Source organism: Antechinus flavipes, chromosome 3 (assembly GCF_016432865.1).
Source record: "Antechinus flavipes isolate AdamAnt ecotype Samford, QLD, Australia chromosome 3, AdamAnt_v2, whole genome shotgun sequence".
NCBI classification, from domain to species: domain Eukaryota; kingdom Metazoa; phylum Chordata; class Mammalia; order Dasyuromorphia; family Dasyuridae; genus Antechinus; species Antechinus flavipes.
Window position 1 is genome coordinate 579,074,604 of NC_067400.1, and position 19,247 is coordinate 579,093,850.

The window sequence follows — 19,247 nt, forward strand, 5'->3', positions numbered from 1 at the left end:
ACTCCTGCCGGCGACCCCGGGGGAACCAGCGAGCCAGTGGGAGCTGTGGGGGCAGAAACGGTCTTCCTGAGAGGGCCCGAGCCGAGCCAGGCCCTTCGTCTGGGGACCCGGGAGGACGCTGCCCGTGGCATTAAGGACTGCTCGTGCGAGAAGCTTGGCGGGCAAGAACCCGAGAGGGGATGGGTGCGAGGATGGAGGCTGCAGCGCCAAGAGCAGAATTTTCCAAAACTGGAGCCAAGACCAGCGGGAAGAGTGGCCAAGAGAGGCGGCCCGCGCCAAGAGAGGCATCTGGCTTCTCTGAAGAAGGAAACAGTGGAAGCTACTGAAAACAACCCCAGGGAGCTAGGAGGAGGATGGGAGTGGTCACTCTGTAGGTCAGCCCAAGGGCTGGGACAAAATGGAAACCCAAAGGCTCTTTTCCCCCTTTCTTTTTCACCTTGTTAAAAATGCAGTTATGCCAGACTGGGGGTTGGGAAAGACAGAGAGAAGAAAAACAGAAAGCAGGTGGTGATGGTGGGTAAAGGAATCGGGGCTTCTCCACTGGATCCTCCATAAACAACCCCGACATCTTGAGATGTCGAGAGGCTTGGACTCTGGCTTGGGCTCTGCCACAGATTGGATGTGGCCCCTCGGGCGAGCCCCTCCAGAGTCACCCTCAGCCTCAGTTTATGTAACAAGAAGCTGGCCCAAATGATCCCTAAGGTTCCTTCTGGCTCTGGGCAAGCTCTGATTCGGTGATACTGCTTTATTCACTATGAGTTTTTTTGGGGGGGAGATGAACAGACATACAAGAAGTCAGCAACAGCCTCAATCAGAGATGCCTAGGGAGAAAAAAAAGGGATATGTTTTATATAAGGGATACATAAAAACTATATAATATATATACATATACATACACACACACACATATATATATGTATATTACATATATATAGCTATTTATCTTTGAACTTGGCCTCCTAGAGCACCAAGGCAGATTTCTTCCCCTACTTGCTGGCTTGAGCAGACTTGGGCTCTGTCAGTCAACTACCACCTGGAAGGGTGGAGGGGGCAGCAGGGAAAATTAGTGCCGAACCCCCATCCCACTGAGGACACACTGCATTGCTGGTCTCATTTTAAAAGTTAAAACGGCAGAAAGGTAGTTGTATCTGCAAGAAAATGTTTATTCTTTTAAACCCCACAGAATAAAAGAATGCAGCCAAGACCAAGTACTGAACGAAATGATGTCCCCAAGGGGAGCAAAATGGGGGAAACCCTCAACACAAATAGTCAGTGACAATTTTTCATGTTTTGCACAAAGATGAAAAATCTGTGACATTTCTGAGTAACACTTTTATGGTGACAATTACACAAGATGATCCAAAAATGCAAGATGACAGCAACATGCACATCTGGCTGAAGCTAAAAGTTGTTGTTTTTTTTTTTAATACCAAAAGAAGGCCTGTGATTAAGTGATGAATCTTTAACATTTCTATTTTTACTGACTTGCTTATTCTATGTAATTTGTTTTAAATGAGACATTACATGCCAATTACATGAAACTTTTGAAAAGAGCTGCGTTCTCCTAGAATCCCCAGCAAGAAAACCAAATCGATCCAACTTGGTTTCTGAATTTTCTTAGTGTCCAAATGTAATTTTGCCTTGCCTGCCCACCCCTACTCAATGCTAAAACACTTCCAAAAATCGCCAGTGCAAACAGTTTTCAACCAATGTATAAAATACATCTGAAACTGAAATCTTTGTGCAATTAATGAGTTTCTTTAAAAGAATGAACTCTTAAAAAAAAACTCTTTGGCACAATAGCTGAGGAAGAATCGGTCATGCTCAGCTGTCAAACACGAGATGGTGCAGAGTGGAAATCACAGTTAAATAAAAGAAATTAAAAAAAAAAAAAACACAAGCCCAGAACTGCTGCTTTTATTGGCCATCTTTACAGTCTCTGGCGTACAGTACACTGCCCAGCCCAGATCCCCTTCCCAACAACGCCTCTCTGTTTCACTACCTGGGCTTTCAGGGGCGTGGCGTGGCGTGGCGTGATCGAGGCAAGAGACAACTCAAGACTCAGAGGGGGCGTGAACCTTGGTGGCCGGCGGCCAGTGGTGCAGCTACCACCACATCCACTTCCTGCGGGATGATCTGTGATGAGCTCAATGTTGAAGCTAAATGACAGTGAAGGGGAATGATTTCACAACTACCAAGTCTCCTCTTGAAATGTCTCTTTCTCAAGGCACTGTGAGTAAGACTGCTAGCGATGCTCACGGACTAAAAACACTGAGGGGAATAGAAAGACTAATTTAAGCATAGCCACCATTTTATTACCGGCCATTCATGCTATTTTTTTTGTGTGCCATATGCTTCCACAACGCTCCTTAAATTTGTTTGGCCCTTTGGGGGGTTGGGGGGGAGGGTTTAGTGGGGAATCCATTTTTTTCCCTGTGACATCAACATCCTCTTCTTTAATACCAGCTATAAAAATCAAAGCTTTGTTAGATTATTGAACCCTTTCCACCTAAAAACTAAAAGAATTTTCACCATTATCCCATGTGAATCCAATCTGCAGGTTTAACTTGATTATTTCAAACAAAAGATTAAAAACTAAAACAAAAACAAAAGGGAACAACAAACCAAAAGAAAGGGTTGAGAATCAAGCAAAGCCCTGCATTTTTTTTCAAGAGGAAACCATGCAAGAGGACATAAAAGGCAAAATTGGCTACGTGAAATCCAAGAGTTGTTTTAATGCATTGGCCGAGAAAAATAAATTGCAAAGTTCTGTGAGGTTTTCTAAAAATTTACAAGAAAAACTGATGGGCAGTTCTAATCAGACTTGGATGTTCTCCCTACCCCCCACCCCCTTTCTTTTTTTCAAATGACAACATATACAGTCCCACACAATACAATTTTTTTTTTATCTTGACTGCAAGAGATGCTCCTTTGCGATGCCTTCCATGTGACCAAAATGTCGGGCAAATACAAAGTTGGCCTTCATTTCTTCAGGGGCTGATAAACAGAGGCATTGGGATCAAGTCCGGATGGGCTGGTCTCCACAAATTTGGAAGAATAATGGGGGGAAACAGGACTCAGGGGGCTGGTGGCTGCAGTGTACGTTATGCTGGGCATGACCGCCATGACTTCTGCGATCTTCTGTTTGAGGTCCTTGATTTCCTGATCTTTCTGAAGGATTTGCCCTGGAAGAACAAAGACACAGCATTAGATAGGCACAGCCCTGCCCCTCTGACGGCCTCTGGGTTCGGGAGGATGGCTGTTAGAGACCAGCGAGGAGGAGGAAATACAGCCAGGACTTTGGGCAAAACCCCACCTGCACGACTGCCGCCTTAAGTCTGGGGGGCAGGGTTTGGACCCTTTACCGCCTCAGGTCTGAGGTGGAGCCACCTGATGATGTACGGGATGGCAGCCCGCTCCCCAGACGGCCACCACTGAATCGGACAGTGACAGCGCCATGTGTACAGGGGCGCACCAGGCGCACCCAGCGGTGCCCAGGGGCCTGGGCTCCAGGCTCACCTCTGGCAATACATTTTCCCTGTGACTTTTGTTGGGACGTGAGTCTTGTCCGAGTTTCAGAGTGCAGACCAACGGGGCTGGAGGACATGGAGAGGTCAGGTCGGTAAGATCACATTCATGGGCTCAGGACCCTTCTAGCTGGGACCATCTGAGCTCTACATCTGAGGCGCCGTTCGGCCCCAACGTGCCCTGGGTGGGGTCCAAAGTGCCTTCCAACTCTGAGATTACATGCTTCCTAGCCAAGCATGCTGAGTGAGCTGAGGAGTCACACTGCGCACTCTGACAGAACAGCAGATGCACCAAGCAAGAGAGAACGCCCTCCTGTCCCACACTTCTCGTGTCATGAGATCGGGCCACCAAGATGTCTGGGCTACCTTCACAAAGCACCCCTCTAAGGGGGAGGCTGATTCCTTGATTCCTACAGGTCACACACAAAAAAGCCCTCGGGTCCTACCGAGGGTGCGGCCATTCTTTCCCTCCCCCAAGTCTGCCAGCTCAGGACACTGCTCACATCCAGCCAGCTGCCAAGGCCCACTACTGACCGTCACACTGGGTCCCGCCTCTGCCGACTGGCTCCCATACACACAGCACTGGTTCGGGCCCTCACCACTCCTTGCTCTGACTGCCGGGCTCTCGATCCAGTCCAAAGGGATCGTTTTCTGGCACAGCCTTGGGCACATAGGCTTCTCTAATGCTCCTTTGCTCAAAAAGCTCTGCTAGCTCCCAGTTCCTTCCCAGATAAAACACATTCCACCGTGTTTGCTTTCAAACCATCCAGCTGACGGAGTGTGGTCCTTCTAGCCCCGGGTTCTTACTGATCCTCCATTTAGTACTGCACCTCCAGGCCTCTGCACCAGGCTGCCTCCATGCCCACAGGGCATTCCTGCTTCTTTCTGGCTCCCCCGATGGCACCCCCTGAACGAGGCCCACCTCGACAGCCCCAGCTGCAGCACGTGCTTCCCCCAGCACTCCCCTAGGATCGACTTTGTGTCTAAGTCAGCCTGTCTTTCCCCCATAGAAGGAAGCTCACTGAGTCCTCACGCTGTTACTTTTGTCCCTCTCTAGTGCCCACTGTGTGCCTGGCACATGACGGGTGCTCAACAGATGCCTGAAATAGCGCTGGATCGGGACCTCTTCTTGCAAGAGAGGAGGCTGCTCCGGGGCCTCCTGAGAACCCGGCTCATGTCTCAAGAGAGAGCAGAGACTGAGCCAGAGAAGAGCACATCTCTATTCAGGGATGATCAGAAAGGCCAACAGAGTGCTGGAATCACATTCTGGCCTGCCTTCCAGTCAGAGCCTGAGGTTTCCAATGGAAATTTTATGAAATGTCTTTGTTCTCAAAGAGGATGAACACAGCTTCAACCCCTCCCTCTCCCCCCAACTCCTCTATGGGCCCCCAGCGGCCAGAGAAGGGGCTGTGTGGCATTTGGGGCACTGCCTTTCTCTCTCTCTTTCCTCTCTCTGTCTCTGTCTCTCTCTCTCTGTCTTTCTCTGTCTCTTTCTCCTCTGTGTGTGTGTGTGTGTGTGTGTGTGTGTGTCTGTCTGTCTGTCTCTCTCTCTCTCTCCTGGGTATGGTTAGCAAATGTAGGTGATTAAGAAAGGCAGCCTGGCCTGTAAAAGTTCAGTGACAATGAAATACCCTATAGAAAGGTCTTCTATTGGCTAAATATCGGGGCTACTGGGTAATCACTGAAGTTTCTGAAGAAGGGCAGTGACACTGTTGGAAGCACTCTGGCAGCTTCTGGGCATCAGCTCATTTCCAGGCCACAGTTGGTAGAGAAGACATTGGGATGTCAGTGGGGGGCAACCAAGGGGGAAATCCTCTTTGGGGAGAGCTGCAAGAACCACTTTCTTGCTTTAGGTCTGGCTACAGGTTTCCTGGACGCTTGTGTTTATCTCCATCACAAAGACATTCTGCCCGCAGGACACCCAACACTTCTGGTTCATTCACGTCTACCCAGTGTCACTGGGGTACAGGGTCAATGTAGCCTGGCTGGTTGAGGTTGTGACCAGGTTACCAACTATATGGACACTTTCAACAATTCTCCATCACCAAGGATGCCACAGATATGGCCGCTGGCTTTTTTGAAGAACTTGCCCAACAATGGCTCCTTGTTTCCCTGCTTGTTTTGGAACTGGGTAGTCTGCTCATCCTCAAGACCCAGAGTTTGGTCTCTGGCAGGAAGCTGTCCCAGACCGCATGCAGAATGGGAGCCGTCTGACCCTTACAAGACAAAGGGTCACTGCTGGAGTCTTTGGATGTGGGCTTCACAGCGCTGCCAGATCTCGGACACATGGTGGCCTGCATGAAGCTGCTCTGCAGCCAGCTAGCCATTTCTGGTGGTGTGGGAAGGGCCAGGAGAGGAAGAGGAGGAGGCTTGGGAGAAGAGCAGGGCAGCCCAGAGCAGGTTACATTTCAGACTTTAAAAAGTAGCCTAATGGCCTCAGAGTTAGTAGTATCCCACATTCTAATCTTTACCTGTTGGTAGCTAATTCTTATATATAAAATGTGCTGGAACAATGACCCAATCTACATAGACTTGTTAACATACTGCTTGACGTCAGTGTCTGGGACTGCTCTCCATGACCAAGAAGCTGGATTTTTGAGAAGTGGATGGGGCCTTGTTTATCTCCATGGATATTTTCGATTTTACTGTCCCTCCCTCTTTCCTGGACTACTATGAAAGCCTTCTAATCAGTCTCTCTGCCTCTCCCCAATCCAATTCTCAGCTGTCACAGCCTGACCACATCCCTTGGCAGTTAGTAAATTCCAGGAACCCCCAAGTATCCCGAGGATCCAACGTAAGCCTTCTGTATGGTGCTTAGAGCTCTGTACAAGCCACCTCCTTCCTACAGCCCGGTCCCCTTTACACTATTAGGATTTAGCTGCACCAGCCTGTGTCCTGCCAACCTGTGGACTCTGTGCCTCTTCCTTAGGACCTCCCACCCTGCTCAGCTCCAGGATGCTCTCCTTCCCCCCTTGTACTGATAGCTTCCCTGGGGTCCTTAAATACTCAGCTCAAATCCTGCTTTTAGTAGGGGCTTCTCCTGGTCCTTCCTCCTCGGCTCTCTGGGATTACTTTCCACTTACAAGGTATATGTAGATCTCATATGTACACACTTATTCACAAGCTGTCTTTCCCATTAGGACGTAAGGTCCTTGAAATCAAGGTCTGTGAGTTTGTTGTATTTTTAACCATTCATTCTCTCAGCAAGAAATGAATAAATGCTTGCTGAGCAACCGGCCAACCCACGTCCCAGTGCAGCCCTACCTTGGGCAATCTCGAGCTGCCGTTTAGCGTCTCCTAGAGCAGAGAAAAGATCCAGCTTGATTCTCGTCTCCGCACTCAGGCTGTTCTCTAAGTGCTGGGTTTTATCTTGCATGGCTGACAGTGCTGACATTAACACCTCTGTATCCTTCTCATTCTCTTTGTATTTCCGGAGCTCCTGAGAAGGGCAAGAAAACCTGTCAGTTCAACAGAGCCCCGTCCGTGCTGAATACCGATCCTGGGACATTATGCACGCTCTGCGGGATGCATAAAGATGAACAGGGCAGATAACCTAGATAACCTGGCTAAAGAGATTGACACTTTGGTAGCACAGCTAAAATATCCGTGGGAGTACCCACCCTACCAGACAGAACCATAACAAATGCAAAGGAGAAATCCGAACAAGGGAGGGGCTGGAGACTGATGAAGGTGGGATCAGCTCCATGGCAAGGGGAGGTTGGGAAATCAGGGAAGTTTAGGGGCAGGTGCCATCCCGATGGTGGGGACAGAGCCAAGGTCACAGATCTGCAGGTACCAGGGGCTTTGGGAATCCTTTGGGGCAGAGGTATCAGACTCCAAGATGAATCAGATTAAAATGTACATGGTAAATATTTAACAAAATGAATATATGACCCAACATAAAACATGTGAATTTGCAATACTCTAAGTCAACATATTTCTATTTTTGTGGGACATCACCACTCTAGTCCCCGCCCCTCATTTTATAGATAAGGAAACTGAGGCCCAGAGACGTTAAATTACTTAGCAAAGCTCACACAGAACACATGGGGCAGGGGTAGGATCTGAATTCAGATGCTTTGACTCTATGGGCAGCCCTCATCCCATTATGCCAACGTGAATAGGGAGCAAGGGGAAGGCGTGCTCCAGATGACAACGGGGCAGTGGGCGCCATCTGATCTGTGTGGACCACAGTGGGCAGAGGCAGCCTAGCTCCACATGTCTGCCTAAGGAAGGTAGATCTCACTGGGGAGACAACAGAGGGACGGGCAAGAGCTCTGAGCGGAGGGTTGAATCAGGGAAGCTGTATGGATCTGGGACAGAGAAACCAAGAGTCCAGAGCCCGAGGAGGAGGGGAGGGAGGCATCTGGGGCAGAGCCAACTGGTTGGGGGTGGGACACTCATTGTCAAGGAAAAAGGGAGGACCTGAAGATGACTGAGGGACAGACAACGGGAGAGGCCATCAGCAGAAAGAGCATTCAATTCAGCAGACATTGATTAAGTGCTTACTGAATGCAAGGTACTAGGGGAGATCTTAGAGGGTTTTTGGAGGGAAGGAAACAAGGCAAGCAATTATTAAGAACCATTAAGAAGCAGTTTGGGGCTCAATTTGAATTGAATAAAGACTCTGAATTCTCAATTTAAATTCTACTCCTGTGAGTTTAGCAGATGAAGCACAAGTAAGTGCCATGGAGTTTGGGGGGCTGGAGTCCTGCTGTTGGGAGAAATGTTAGATTAGGGGGCATAATGCAGGCATTTTGTGGAAAGCGATCTGCATTTGCAATTGGCCTCTGACAAGGCAACAAAGCACTCTGCCCTTCCCGGGAGAAGCTTTTCTCGTCAGCATTGTGGGGAGCAACAAAGGCTGAGTTCCTTGCCTGCTGCTATTTCAGTGAACTGCAGCTGAACAGATGGGCTCAGACTACCCGCGAAATTGCCAGGAGAGCCCTTTTTTCTTCGGCCCAGAGGGTGAAATGGAGGCTTAGGGGTGGGAGATATACAAAGGCCGACTTGGTCTTAGTCCAAGAAGAAATTTTCTAACAATTTCCGACATGGAAAGGGAGACCTAAAAATGCCCTTGCTCGGCCCCTGACAGCAGTGTGCAAAGAGGGTCACTTGTTGTACCCAAGTAAGAGCCTCTCAAATCCCAACAGTCTCCCTAGGATTCTGATTATCTAGAGGAGATCTTTTACAGCAGCAAACTCACCTTTTAAAAACACCCACAAAAAATCTTGGAATGGCCTTTTTAAGAGGCATGTAGATTCCTCAGAAGAGGAAGGACACCCTAGCTGAAGCTGCTGTTATCAGGATCAACACCACAAAGGCTTACAGAGAGACCCCGCATGCCTCATGCTGGAATCCAGCTCCTCTCTTTAGAATGCATTGATGTGTGAGGAGGAAAGCCTGGGGGGAGGAGGAAGTTTTTTGGGGGGACATCTCACAAGCTGTTGTGAAGGGTTTCATGCTCAACAGCTGGGCACCTGAAAGACCACAACTGGAGCCAGGCCAGGCCAACTCCCATTGTTACTCTCTACGAAGTACTGACCAGTTGATAAAATTGATAAAAAAGACTTGCCCTCCCCCAGGTCACTGTGCAGTTCCAGTTAGATGACAGATTTCAAGTGTTCTCTAAAGTGTAAATGAGCTACTAATCTAGAAAGTCTCTAAGGTCCTTTCCCATACCACAAAGTTTAAGAGTCAGATTCCTTATAGTGGGCTTAAAAATTGTAGCATCAGGTTCATTTTAAAGCTCTCCTCCTTTAGACACAGTGTCTGGCAGGTAGCAGACAAAATAAGCATTTGTTGATTGGCTGATTGACACTTTCCTAAGGCAATGGACTTAAGGGAAAATGAAATCTGTCAGTCTTCCACTATAGTTTACCAGGAGTGATGGGGCTCCACCCACCCTTTACCATTTTTCATTCCTGAGAGACTCCATCAAAGAATGGGATTTTCTTCTTACCTGAACTTTAATTTCTAATTCTCTGATTTGGTCTTCTTTCAATTTCATGTCAATCGTTAGTTTCTTGCATTCTGTCTCAAGCTCTCGGATGCGATTTCGTAAAGTTTCAGTGCACTCTCCCCTTTGGAAAAGAGAAGAGGAGGAACGAGAGGATTCACAAAGATTCTTAGATGAGTCCCAGTACAGAATCCCAAGCTCCCATTCACTCCAAGGCTTAGCATTCCCTTTTAGCCCAGTTTACTCCTTCCTTGACCTCTACTCCCAACTCTCCAAGGCCATTAAACATGGGAGATCATTCCTAGAGATCATGTCAGATGTGCAATACCCTGGGAACATAAGACTTTTTCAATAGGACATAGCAAGCAAAAGAAAGGCCCTTGTGGGAGGGCCAGAGTTTCCAAGACTATTCTAGTAAGAGGCTGTGTGATACAAGCAAGAGTCTATCTTTTTTCTGAACCTTTGTTTCTTCACTTAAGAACCAGGGAGGCAGTGTTCATCTACTTCCCATGATTACGGTGATGGATGGGCTATCACTAGCCTATCTCCTATACCCCATTGTGACAGCCGCACTGGAGACAGTGGAGGAGTGAAAAGAATGCTTAAATCATGGCTGGGTGATCTTGGCAAGCCCCCTCCTTTCCTTTCTCTGTAAAGTGGGGGTGGTATTTCTTGTACTACCTTGCACTTAATAAACCATAAAGCATTAAATAAACTAGAGCTATTAAATACACCTAAGTTATTAAGATGTAGGACAGAAATAAAATTAATTAAGCATTCCACTCAGAAATCTGCCAAAGAGGCAAAGACTTTAGAACTGGCAAGACTTTTTACTCAGAAGCGGGTCTTGAATGTTACAAAAGATATTCCACATATGTACTGGTGAACAATTTTTCAACAAGAACAATATGAAAAAAAACAGGATTCAGTTGTTATGGAGAAAAGACTTATGTTAGCTATCTCAAAAGATTTTCTCATCCTTAGCCTGAGGGACCTTGGAAAGTAGTGCCAAAATTGCTGGGTTCTTTTAAGAGAACTTAAGAAAAGGATGGGTGGGATTTGGGGGGTGGCTTGAGTGCAGTCTTGCTTGCAAGCTGGCCGAAAATACCCTATATAAAACCATGAACATTTTCTCTAAGTGGCCCCTGCTCCTCCCCTCAACCTGCCCACAAAACTCCACTGTTAAGGCAGCAGGATGGTTCAGTGGAGAAAACTCTGGGCCTGGTCAGGAAAACTGAATTCAAGTCCAGCCTTAGACACTCACTCTAGCTGTGTGATCGTGGGCAAGTCACTCAATCTTGTTTTACTTAAGCCCCTGGAGAAGGAAAATGGCAAAGTACTCCACTTATCTTTGCCAAGAACCCCCCATATGGAGCTGAAAACACATCATTAAGACTGGGTAGTGAGGAACACTGCACAAGATCAGGAAGTCTAGATTACTTATTTCCATTTGAAAGGAAAATGATGATTCACCAATTATTATGCATATGCAAAAACCTAAAAGAAGGCTATTAATATGCCAAAGGTTGACAAGTAAATTTCTTGTTTAATAAAACAAAGCAAAAACTCAAGGAGGAATTACAGTAGGATTATACCACATATAAGCATATTAGGACAGAAATTAAAAATAGAATAAATAATAATTTCCACTCAACCTGTATCTGCAGATTTTCATGTATTTTATCAGTATGTATGAATGGTCCCATCTTTCAGATGTATTAAGTGAGGCCCAGAAAATTCAATGACAAGTATGGATAGTGAGCTAGAGATGAAGAAATTTGCCTTTTAATCTTCTGATCTCTCCTTGGTACAGATCAGTAACACTTCAGATGGGGGAACCTCAAACACAGAGGTCAGGCTTTTGTTGTATACAAAACTCTCTTCACTATGTGGCTAATTTAACACTAATAGACCTGTGTTCACTTTACCCTGCCCTTCTCCATTCATGACATAACTTCTCACAGCATCCAAACAGATGAAGTCAGCAGCATGGAAGGGCTCACACTACACTTCCCCTCAGAGTGCCTACTTTAATGCTGGGGCTCCAGGAACTCGCTGTGCCTAAATGTGACATCTACCTGGAGTAACTTAAAGGGCAGGTGGGAAGATCTCAAAATGAAACAAGCCTCTCTTCAAACCAAATTCTTGGGAAACACTGGTTCCTAAAATCCCAAACCTGGAAGGAAACAGGTTTAACATTTATTCAGGTAGGACCTGGAGTAAGTTCTTAGAAAACCTTTCATAAAAGTCATAATTCTGACCACCCACTCTGGAACAGAGGAGGTGGCACAGTACAGAGGAAAAAGCCCTGGACTTGGCTTTGAGTCTTGGCCCTGCTGCTAATTATTATATCTGGATCCTTTGCAGGGCAAGTTTAGATCTAGGAGCCTCAGTTCTTTATCTGTAAAATGGGGATAATAATATCTCTTGGACCACTTACTTTACTGAAGTGTTGAAAGGAAAGCACTTTGTAAACCATAAATGTGCTATAGACACGTGTAGGGCAGTGGTGGAAAGGATGATAGATTTGGAGTCAGAGGCTCCAGATACAAATTCTATCCCTACTCCTTATTGTCACCTGAGTGCTTCTGGACAAGTTGTTTGTGTACTGGCTCTCAGTTTCCTGGGCTGGACCCATGGTCTCCAAGGGGCAATTCACTTGAATGTGATGGTATCACCTCCCTGATGTCATGGTCCTCTTTGAGAACAAAGGACAAATAAGGACCTCAGTATGTGGCTACAAAGGAGCTGCCAAGTTTCCACTGGTGGATCACCCACCCTGGGGCTTCCTACCTTGAAAGAATTCCAAGCTTAAAAGCATCCTGTCTCAGCCTCCTGAGGCTAGTGAAACTCATAAAAGCTGACATTTATCTCATCGCCTCTGGCTGCCAGCCGGCCCTATGACCCTACATACTCTGCAGGCCTGGCTGGACCTCCAAAAGGCCCCTGGCACATCCAGTTACAAGCCTTAGCTTCACATTGGGAAAATCACTCTCAGAGCCCAGGTGTCGGGGCTCACAGTCAGTACCTGGTAGCAGCAGCAAAGGCAACAGCTCGTGCAGCAGTTGCTTCTTCTAACTTCTTCCTTTTTTTCTCCTCCATTAATTGCTTTTCTACAAAGCTTCGAGCCTCCTGCTCTGCTTTCAGTTTTTTCTCCAACTGGCTGATGGTCTGCTTATCCTTTTGTTTCATCTGGACAGCATTATGTAATCTGTGGGGAAATGAGTTTTATGAAAAGCTTAGGATTGAAGGGATCCACTATACATCCTGCACACACATAATCTCTATCAGATCAAGGCCAAGTCAACAAGTAGCTCCTATCATCAATAGCTCAATCATTGTTTAAGATAGCCATGAAACATTTGGGGGAGGGGGGGGGTCATGAAATGCATTTATGGAATCCATAAATTTTCTAACATCTCCAGTTAAAGTCACAGTCCACTCAGGGTGAGGGTTGGGAGATACTTTAGTTAGGGCCAAGATTACAACAGTGATTTTTATAATGGCACAGTACTTTTTATCTACTAAGCACGTATAAAGGCTTTTTCATTCATTCATTTAATACAGAGAAACAACAGGTGGGACGACTTTATGAAAGCAAGGGAACACTAGTCTGGTTACCTGCAAAACACTAGGATTCTTGGTTGTCTGGGAATTACTGCTCTACGGATCAATATTCACAGCTTTCATGGAATCTATGCTATTGTTTAATACTCACTAAAGGAGGTATATTTGAGCATACAGAAATGGGCACAGCTCCAGCTCTGGGACTAATGAAAGGGAAGAAATAATCTAAATGCTTTCTTAGGCTAGATAAGACACAAATTTGGGGAAAAGACAAAGGCATTCAAGGGAAAGAAACCTTCTGATCAGGTACTAAGAGATCCCTGATGAAGAGTTACAGACTATCCCAGTGTTGCGGAGCACCCTTAACACTGCACCAAACAAAATGTTCTCTCAAACAGAATCTGAGGTAAATGAATGAGAAAGTATTGTGATGTAAAAGGCATCAAAAAATTATTTTTTTTAAAAGGTCATGTTAGGGACATGTCAGTACTTTCGGAATTCCACAAATACCATAATTTGTCTAGATATTCCCCAAATGTTGGATAGATTGTTTCAAGCTTTTTGTTATTACAAATTTTTTTTAAAAAGATATTACATATATATTTGTAAAGAAGGATTCTTTTCTCCTTTTAATAACATGTTTATTCATCTTCGTGTAATGGTAGGTCAAAGAATATGATCACTTTCATAACTATTAGTTCAACTTATTTTCAACCAAGCTTAATCCCAAATCAAATATGGTATTTTGAACAAAACAGACTGTCATAAAAAAAAATTATTTGGGTTTGGGAGAAAAAAATTGGCAGATTCCACAAGTTATACAAGTAACTATTTCCACCAGCATTAAAATGAATGAAAGAAATAGCCAAAATCTTTTAAAGACAACACTTTACTAATGAATTTATTTTTTGCTTCCCAGCGTTAGAGGACAAGTGCATTTTGATAAGCTGACACTAGATTTGGAATAAAAGCATACTTGTTCTGGAGCAGCTCATTCTCTTGTCGGAGCTGGCCGATTTCAGAGCGAATCCCCCGCTCTGTGCTGGTCAAGGAGCTGATTTGACTGCGGAGCTCCTGTTCCACCTGCCTGCTGGCCTGCAGGTCAGCCTTTAACTTTTTAATGTCTTGTTCCAACCTAAGAGAAGAAAGAACAGGTGAGATAGAGGGGGCTTTTGCTGTGGTACACATGCTGGGCTCTTGGGAAACTCTATGGGCTCCTGCTGGAGTGAGTCAGGCCTTCAGCTTGGGTAGTGGTTAGGACCTCAGATCAGAGTCACATCTTTAAAAGATGGGTCTCAACCATTCTCTGTGGGGATGATTTAGGTTTTAGAACTGGAAGGAAGCTTAGAGCTCCCATAGTCTTACAGTTCACTTTGGGAAAAAGGAAACTATGGTCTAGCATACAGTATCCTGGGCTTACAATCAGAATTGCTGGGTTCGGCTCCTTTATCTAAGAGCTTCCTATCAGACATCATTTAGTCAATTTTTATGGGCTTCTCCAAGGTCTCTTCTAAATCCTATGATCTTGAGAGAAACAAAGGGTCTCGTTCAAGATGTACAGATTACAAAGTGCAGGGCAGGATTTGAACCTGGGTCCTGCTTCCATTCTACCACAAGGGCTGCTTCTGATTTCCCTCGAAGTCTTATGCTCATAGAAGGGGGGAAGGGTCAAGGGACAAGACAGGAATTGTTGTGAGAGTATAAGTTGGGAAGGTACCTCTATAGTAGGACTCCCCATGGACCTTGAGGAGGGGGCTGTAGAAATGTCAACACTTTGTAGGACTACCAGGTAAGGCTTTGAGATCCACCAATATGTCATGACCTACTGGTTCATGTCAATAAAGAAAGCCACCTAAAAGATTATAAAAATTCCTTGAGACAATCTCCTAAAATTGATAGAACCATGGGTAAATAATGCTTATGCTGGTATTTATGATTGTAGCAGAAAACCTCATTAAGCTCAGTTTAAAAAATAAATAATGAAAAATCGTAAATGTAAAATAAGATACTTGCCTATACTTATTTCCTAAATGGTAAGGATCCTCAAGGGGAAGCTATGCCACCCATCTTTTCACTTCCTTGCCACCATTCCAATTCTTTTGTATAACAACAGATTTCAATTCAACAAATGTTTACCGTGTGTAGTACTGTGTGGGACACAAAAATAATGTACATTACAGTTCCTGCCCTCAAGGAGTTTACGAAGTTGTCAGGATCCAATACAGACATGGATAAAATGCTAAAATAAGCATTCGAGGAAATGCATGATTCAGTGAAAAATATAATGGTCAGGATAGAAAATGCTGCAGAAATGACTTTAGAAGAATGAGAACACAAAGTGTGATGACATCAAGAGCAGCAAGGAGAAGGTATCCCTGAGTCAATGTAAAAGATGGGTTGGATTTAGGAAGGGTAGGCAAAAGACAAGCTAGGGAAAGGAAAAAACACTGTCAAAGGCTGAGGTAGGACTACGTCCTGCTGAGCCTACTGATGGGAACAGTATGGAGATCAGTCTATTCACAGGTTTGTATGGTAGAAAAGAGGAAGACCAGGAGAGTTAATAACATAATGAATGTTCTTCAAAGTAGGAGGTGTAATTATTTTAAAATAGAGAAGGGGGGAGAGAGAAAGGGAGAGGGAGTGAGGAAAGGAGAGAGGGGGGAGAGAAAGAGAGGGAAGGAAAGAAAGAGGGAAGAAGAGAGAGAGAGAGAGAGAGAGAGAGAGAGAGAGAGAGAGAGAGAGAGAGAGAGAAGGAAGACAAAGGAAGAAGAAACATTTGGTTACAAAATGTATTCATTTAATTCAATAAACATGTATTAAATGTCTATAATAAGCAGAATCCTGTGCTAAATATTGGATGTTATGTTATTTATTTACCTACCCACCTTCCACTAGTAGAACTGAGCTCTTATATATACTTTATGTCCTTCTTTGAAACAATGCCTCTTTCCCAATAAGGAAAGGGAAGTGGAGTAGGAAATCAAGAAACCTATACCAGTCTGGTTCTTATCAGTTACATACTTTGGTTTGTAGAACTCAAATGCCTTCTTCGCTGTAGAGGGCTGGACACAGTGTTTCTTATACCCCTCTAGCTCTGGCATTCTATGAACTAGGGGGAGCAGATGGCATGGCACAGAAGGGAGTTGGATTTGGAGAGGGAAGACCCGGCTTCAAAGCCAGGTCCTCTCATTACAGTTTCCTCAACAATTAAAATGAGGAGGCTAGACTAGTTTCAGCTCTAAATTTATGTGACTCTAACATCTCTAGGAGCTCAAAAATCTGACATAGACACTAAAAAGGATCTAGAACATGGGTTTAGCTGCATCTTAGGGGTGTGCCTACCCAGGAATCATGTTCCACATATATCATGTTTTTGAAGGTAATATCTTAACAGCCAATAATGAGAAAATTAAATCTGCAGCCATATTATGAGCACATCAATCAGTACTTTTTTATAAACTACATCTCAAACCCAATTTTTATTTCCTGTGGAAAGACAGCATATCAAGTTATTAATTCCAAATAAAATATATTTGACCTTTAAAAAACATGAAGACGAATAAACTTCCAACAATAGCATCACAAAGTGAAACTAGGAAGTTGCTGTCCCCTAGAGGGCAGGGTGGAATCCAAAGTGATCCCAGTCACGTTAAAAGTCTCATGTTGGGGAGGGAAGGAGAAGGAGGCAGGGAGAAAAAAGTAGGAACTCAAAATCTTTATAAAAAACTGTCTTTAAGAACTAATTGGAAAAAATAAAATACTGTTAAAGGGGAGGCCGTGGGGGGGGGGAGAATTCTTGAGGTTGGGGCTTTACCATTTTTATAGCTGCTATTTTATCATGGCATGGCTCCAATGCTTTCATTTAAGCTATAACTTTTTATTTAGAAGGTGCACTTCATAAATTTTGTGCTAGCAGGTAGAAAAATTTACGCACTGAGTTTTGGATGAATTATTTCAATTAGTAAAGGGCAGTGAATTCAACTACTCAAGCCCATTATGGACATTTTTTACATATGTAACAGCCACTTGTCTTCCTAAGGTGGTGCTTAATATTCTAATAATGAAGGAGGGTCAAGATTTTTCTAGGTTAAATGTTAACAGATAATTTATAGGTGCTGAGCGGCGGGACCCATTCTGATTAAAGAATATCACAGAGGTTAATGAGAATCTCCAAATATATTCTTGGAATTTCATAAAAATGTCTATAGTTGTGGCCCAAACTGGATGCAAGAACTGGGAATGAAAATGAATCAAATGAGGAAATCTAAAGACCCTTAAAATTAATTTTATGACATCTGTCTTGAAGGAAAACAATGGAAAAATAACCAAACAAAAGCTCCATTGCTCATTCACCTGGGCTGACGAGCTTAGTTTTTCCAGAGGTATAGCTTCTATATTGCTGGAAATTTTGAAAAGGTTTAGTTAGTCTTGAAACCGAATGAGTTTCCTTCTTGCCCTAATTCTTGTGGAACCAGTTTTCCTCACAAATGGCTGTAAAAGACGCCACCCTCCATCTTAGAGGCAGGTAGAGTCCATCCTCAAACCAGTGGCTGTATGCCCAGGGCTAGTGAGGTAAGCATTCTTGACCCATTTACCAGAAAAGGTTTAAAAGACAGTACTTGTCTCTTAAAAAGGTGCTGTGAAGCTACCTCTGAAGTTTAAAAAGTAGTCACCTAACTGGCATGAAGCTAACTCATATACAAGAAGCAGTTAAGGACTGGCTCCCAGGCAGAAAGCGCCTTCACACACCCTCTTCTTTTTGGCTCCTTTCTTCCGTTAGTCACTAGTCATTAGTTCTTTCCTCCAGACGACTCGCCAGCCATATAGTGTCAAAACTTGGTCTAAACTGACACAAATTCAAAAGAATCTGGTAAAGTAATTCATACAATGGTGCATACCTAGAGCATAATTATTAGAATTTAGATACAATTTTTATTCCTTAACCTAAAGATATAAAGTTCTAAAGGGTGAGAGTTAGCCATCAGTAACACTCTGAATAGTCAATGGAAGCATGTCATCACACTGCCCTACCCAAAAAGTACTAAGACCTGACACATCATGAGGGTAAAAAATCTGAATTGGGCACCTCCTCCACTGACTTAAGAAGCCAGCTCTGTATGCCCCATCTTAAAGAGGAGCAGAGTGAAGGCGAGAGAGAGGAAAAGCCTTGCCAGGGACACTCAGGATTTTAGCTTCCCAGGGCACAAAGCCGGGAACCCAGGGAGAAGGACCTGATCCCAGCTTGGTTGCCTCAAATAGGTCCCTTCTCTCTGGACTTCTTTTTCTGCAAAATGAAGGAAAACTAGACTATCTCTGGGTTCTTTCCCAGCCTATATCCTAAGTCTATGGATTTGTGTGGAAGAGGGAATTGTAAAGCTAGAAAACTCCTCCTACCAAAGCAGGCTGCTGGGCACTGAAGGCAGTGCCAGTGTGCATTGGAGGCAGAATTCAGCCTCAGGCTTTTCTGGCTTCATGAGGTGGACCAGCTGTCTATCCCCTATACCACACTGCCCCACAGGGGTGTATGTGAGTATATGTATAGATATGTATGCATGTGTATATGTGTGTGCATACAGACATGTATACATAAATATGCATCCTGTGCTTTAAGGTTTAGAGCCTTTAAAAAAACCAACAATAACCTGTGAGCAAAATATTGCAAGTATTATTTTCCCCATCTTACAAATGAAGAAACTGAGACCCTGACAATTTAAAAAAGTTTTATGTGGTTATTTAACGAAACACTGGGTCTGTGGTCAGGGCTGCACCCAAAATCCCTTATCACACCACACTATCTTTAATCAACAGAAGTCTGGTGACCATTTTCCTTAGCTGAACTACTGGAAACAAAGATTTGCCCATGTTTGACTCTGCTCTAACTTTAAAAACTGGGTGACCTGTGTATCTGTAGGGCCACTTCAGAGTGTGTCTTAGGCATATAGGAGTGGCTGCCCTGCAGGAAGCACAGAGTTCTTTGGGCTTCCACACCAGATGATTCTTAGAAGCTAGTGGAGACTTTTAAAGTTTTAATATAAAATAAACAACAACAAACCTCCACTCTACTTATACTTTTTTTTTAGATGTATTCTCTAAACAGACAAAAACAACCCATTGTGCACTGTGGGAGTAGGATGGAAGCCCAGGCCTATGGTGAGCCATGCTAGCAAAGCTCTCTCGGCAGCTCTGGACAGTCG

The 19,247-nt window shown here is 44.5% G+C and overlaps 1 protein-coding gene across 2 annotated transcripts in view; it reads right to left on the reverse strand.

Annotated features, from left to right (window-relative positions):
- Positions 1 to 2,711: 2,711 nt before the first annotated feature.
- Positions 2,712 to 19,247, reverse strand: part of MACO1 (macoilin 1) — a 77,570-nt gene continuing 61,034 nt past the window's right edge. For both annotated transcript variants that reach the window (XM_051988205.1, XM_051988206.1), the window contains exons 7-11: positions 14,030 to 14,188; positions 12,515 to 12,697; positions 9,490 to 9,610; positions 6,792 to 6,966; positions 2,712 to 3,185 (exon numbers count right to left, since the gene is read on the reverse strand). In XM_051988205.1, coding sequence (XP_051844165.1) covers positions 2,983 to 3,185; positions 6,792 to 6,966; positions 9,490 to 9,610; positions 12,515 to 12,697; positions 14,030 to 14,188 — 841 coding nt within the window. In that variant the 3' untranslated portion in view covers positions 2,712 to 2,982. The remainder of the gene's footprint in view (positions 3,186 to 6,791; positions 6,967 to 9,489; positions 9,611 to 12,514; positions 12,698 to 14,029; positions 14,189 to 19,247) is intronic.